Below are 1,730 nucleotides of genomic sequence, written 5' to 3'. Positions count from 1 at the left end.
AGGTCTACTTGTAAATCAAAAGCATAATCATTTAGGTCTAAGTAATAACTCACAGGATTGTAGCTGGTTGGTGATAATTTTGTGATCTGAACTGCTGTGGGCATTCCTCTTACGATTGAAGGTGATACTGGCACTAGGGTGGAACAAGTAAAACTAATAATGACTACATATATCCTCACTAAACCATTAATATAAGTATTAAGGTCACACTACTTACATGAAATCTTTACTTTCTTGGATGGTGAAGTACTTTCTTCAATTACAAGTGATGACTGATTAGTCTCATGAACAGTCAGGTTGGGAAGTTGGGACGCAGCATCCTGTATCCAGAATGCAGGAACCTGTTCACCACCAGCTAGCTGGTCCACATTTGCTTCACTCAAAACGGAATAAATTTGGTAATACATCGTGCAATCTGTTGGAAATAAAATTCAAATTAAAATACAAAACAACCAGCAAGAATAACCTAACCTCTAAAGCCTTAACAAGACTGTGCATGTCTCTGTCGAATTATCAGAATATGTCGACATAGGTGAACGGTGAACAACAAGAAAAGATTCGGAAATCAGACAAGACATTTGGTCACATTCAACAACCTTCGACAAAGAGAAAAGCGTACCTTGTTGCAACCCGTCAGCTGCCCATTTGACACGATTTGACACCACACGCCGGTGCGCAAGAACGGACGGAATGATGACACCTTCCACCATATTCCGCCAGGTCGCGCTGCTGTCTCGCCGCCAGCCGCCGCGTACGCTTGAGCTCGCTCCAGTGCACCACTCGCGCGTTTTGATGTGTTCATAGTGCATAGCGAACGCAAACGGATTATTAAGTGCCGAAAAATCGCCGACCCTCCTCGGCGACCCTCCTTTTCGCCGATCCTCCTTTTCGCCGATCCTCCTCGCGACCCTCCTCCCGACCCTCCTCGCGACCCTCCTCGGCGCGACCCTCCCTTTCGCCGGACCCTCCTTTTCGACCCTACTTATCGCTAACTACATATCCTCCTGGGGTTGCTAAGCAGCCGCCAACAGGGACCCGGGGACCGACAACGGGGGATGGGATAGGGGCCGGTCCCGAACTCCAACATCACCCCCTCCCCTCTTCTTTTTGAGCGGCTGCTGCATCTAGGGCTCAGCGATGTAGGGCGCCAGCCGGTCCGAATGGAAGGTCCGCGGGCGCGAACGCAGCTTGGCTGGGTCCCAGATGCGGACGGTCACGTCCTTGATGACGGACAGGACCGTCCAGGGCCCGGTCCACCAGCAGTCTAGTTTGGGGCTGCGCCCGACCTGGCGCCGGGGCTGGAACAGCCACACGGAGTCCTCGGGCTGGAACGTGGGACGCTTCGCCCGCACGTCGTAGCACACCTTTTGACGCAGCGCCGCAGCCCCAGCGTAGTCCCGGACCTCGTGGTGGATGCTGTACAGCCGGGACTGCAGCCAGACAGGGTAGTCGAGCCGGGACGGCAGCGCAGGCGTCCCGGGCGGGTAGCCTCGCGCCAGGCCAGGCGGCAGGTTGAGGGGCCGGCCGATCATCATGGACGGGGACACCCCCGTAGTGGCGTGCGGGGCCACCCGCAGGCTCAGGAGCACCAAGAGCACCTGCAAATCCCAGTCCTTTTGACTGTGGGCCACCACCATGGCAAGGTGTTCGGTGATGGTACGGATCAGCCACTCAGCTGCTCCGTTGGACTGGGGTCTTTGCGGCGTGGTTCTGGTCTTCCGGATCCCCAT

At 54.8% G+C, this 1,730-nt stretch overlaps 1 protein-coding gene across 1 annotated transcript; it reads right to left on the bottom strand.

Moving 5' to 3' along the window:
• Nucleotides 1-1,124: 1,124 nt before the first annotated feature.
• Nucleotides 1,125-1,730, bottom strand: LOC127750335 (uncharacterized). The gene has a single exon (XM_052271788.1). The coding sequence runs from the start codon at nucleotides 1,728-1,730 to the stop codon at nucleotides 1,125-1,127; it is 606 nt and encodes a 201-aa protein (XP_052127748.1).

Source organism: Frankliniella occidentalis, unplaced genomic scaffold (assembly GCF_000697945.3).
Source record: "Frankliniella occidentalis isolate FOCC.00 unplaced genomic scaffold, Focc_3.1 Scaffold172, whole genome shotgun sequence".
NCBI lineage: Eukaryota > Metazoa > Arthropoda > Insecta > Thysanoptera > Thripidae > Frankliniella > Frankliniella occidentalis.
This window is presented reverse-complemented; position numbering and strand designations above follow the sequence as displayed.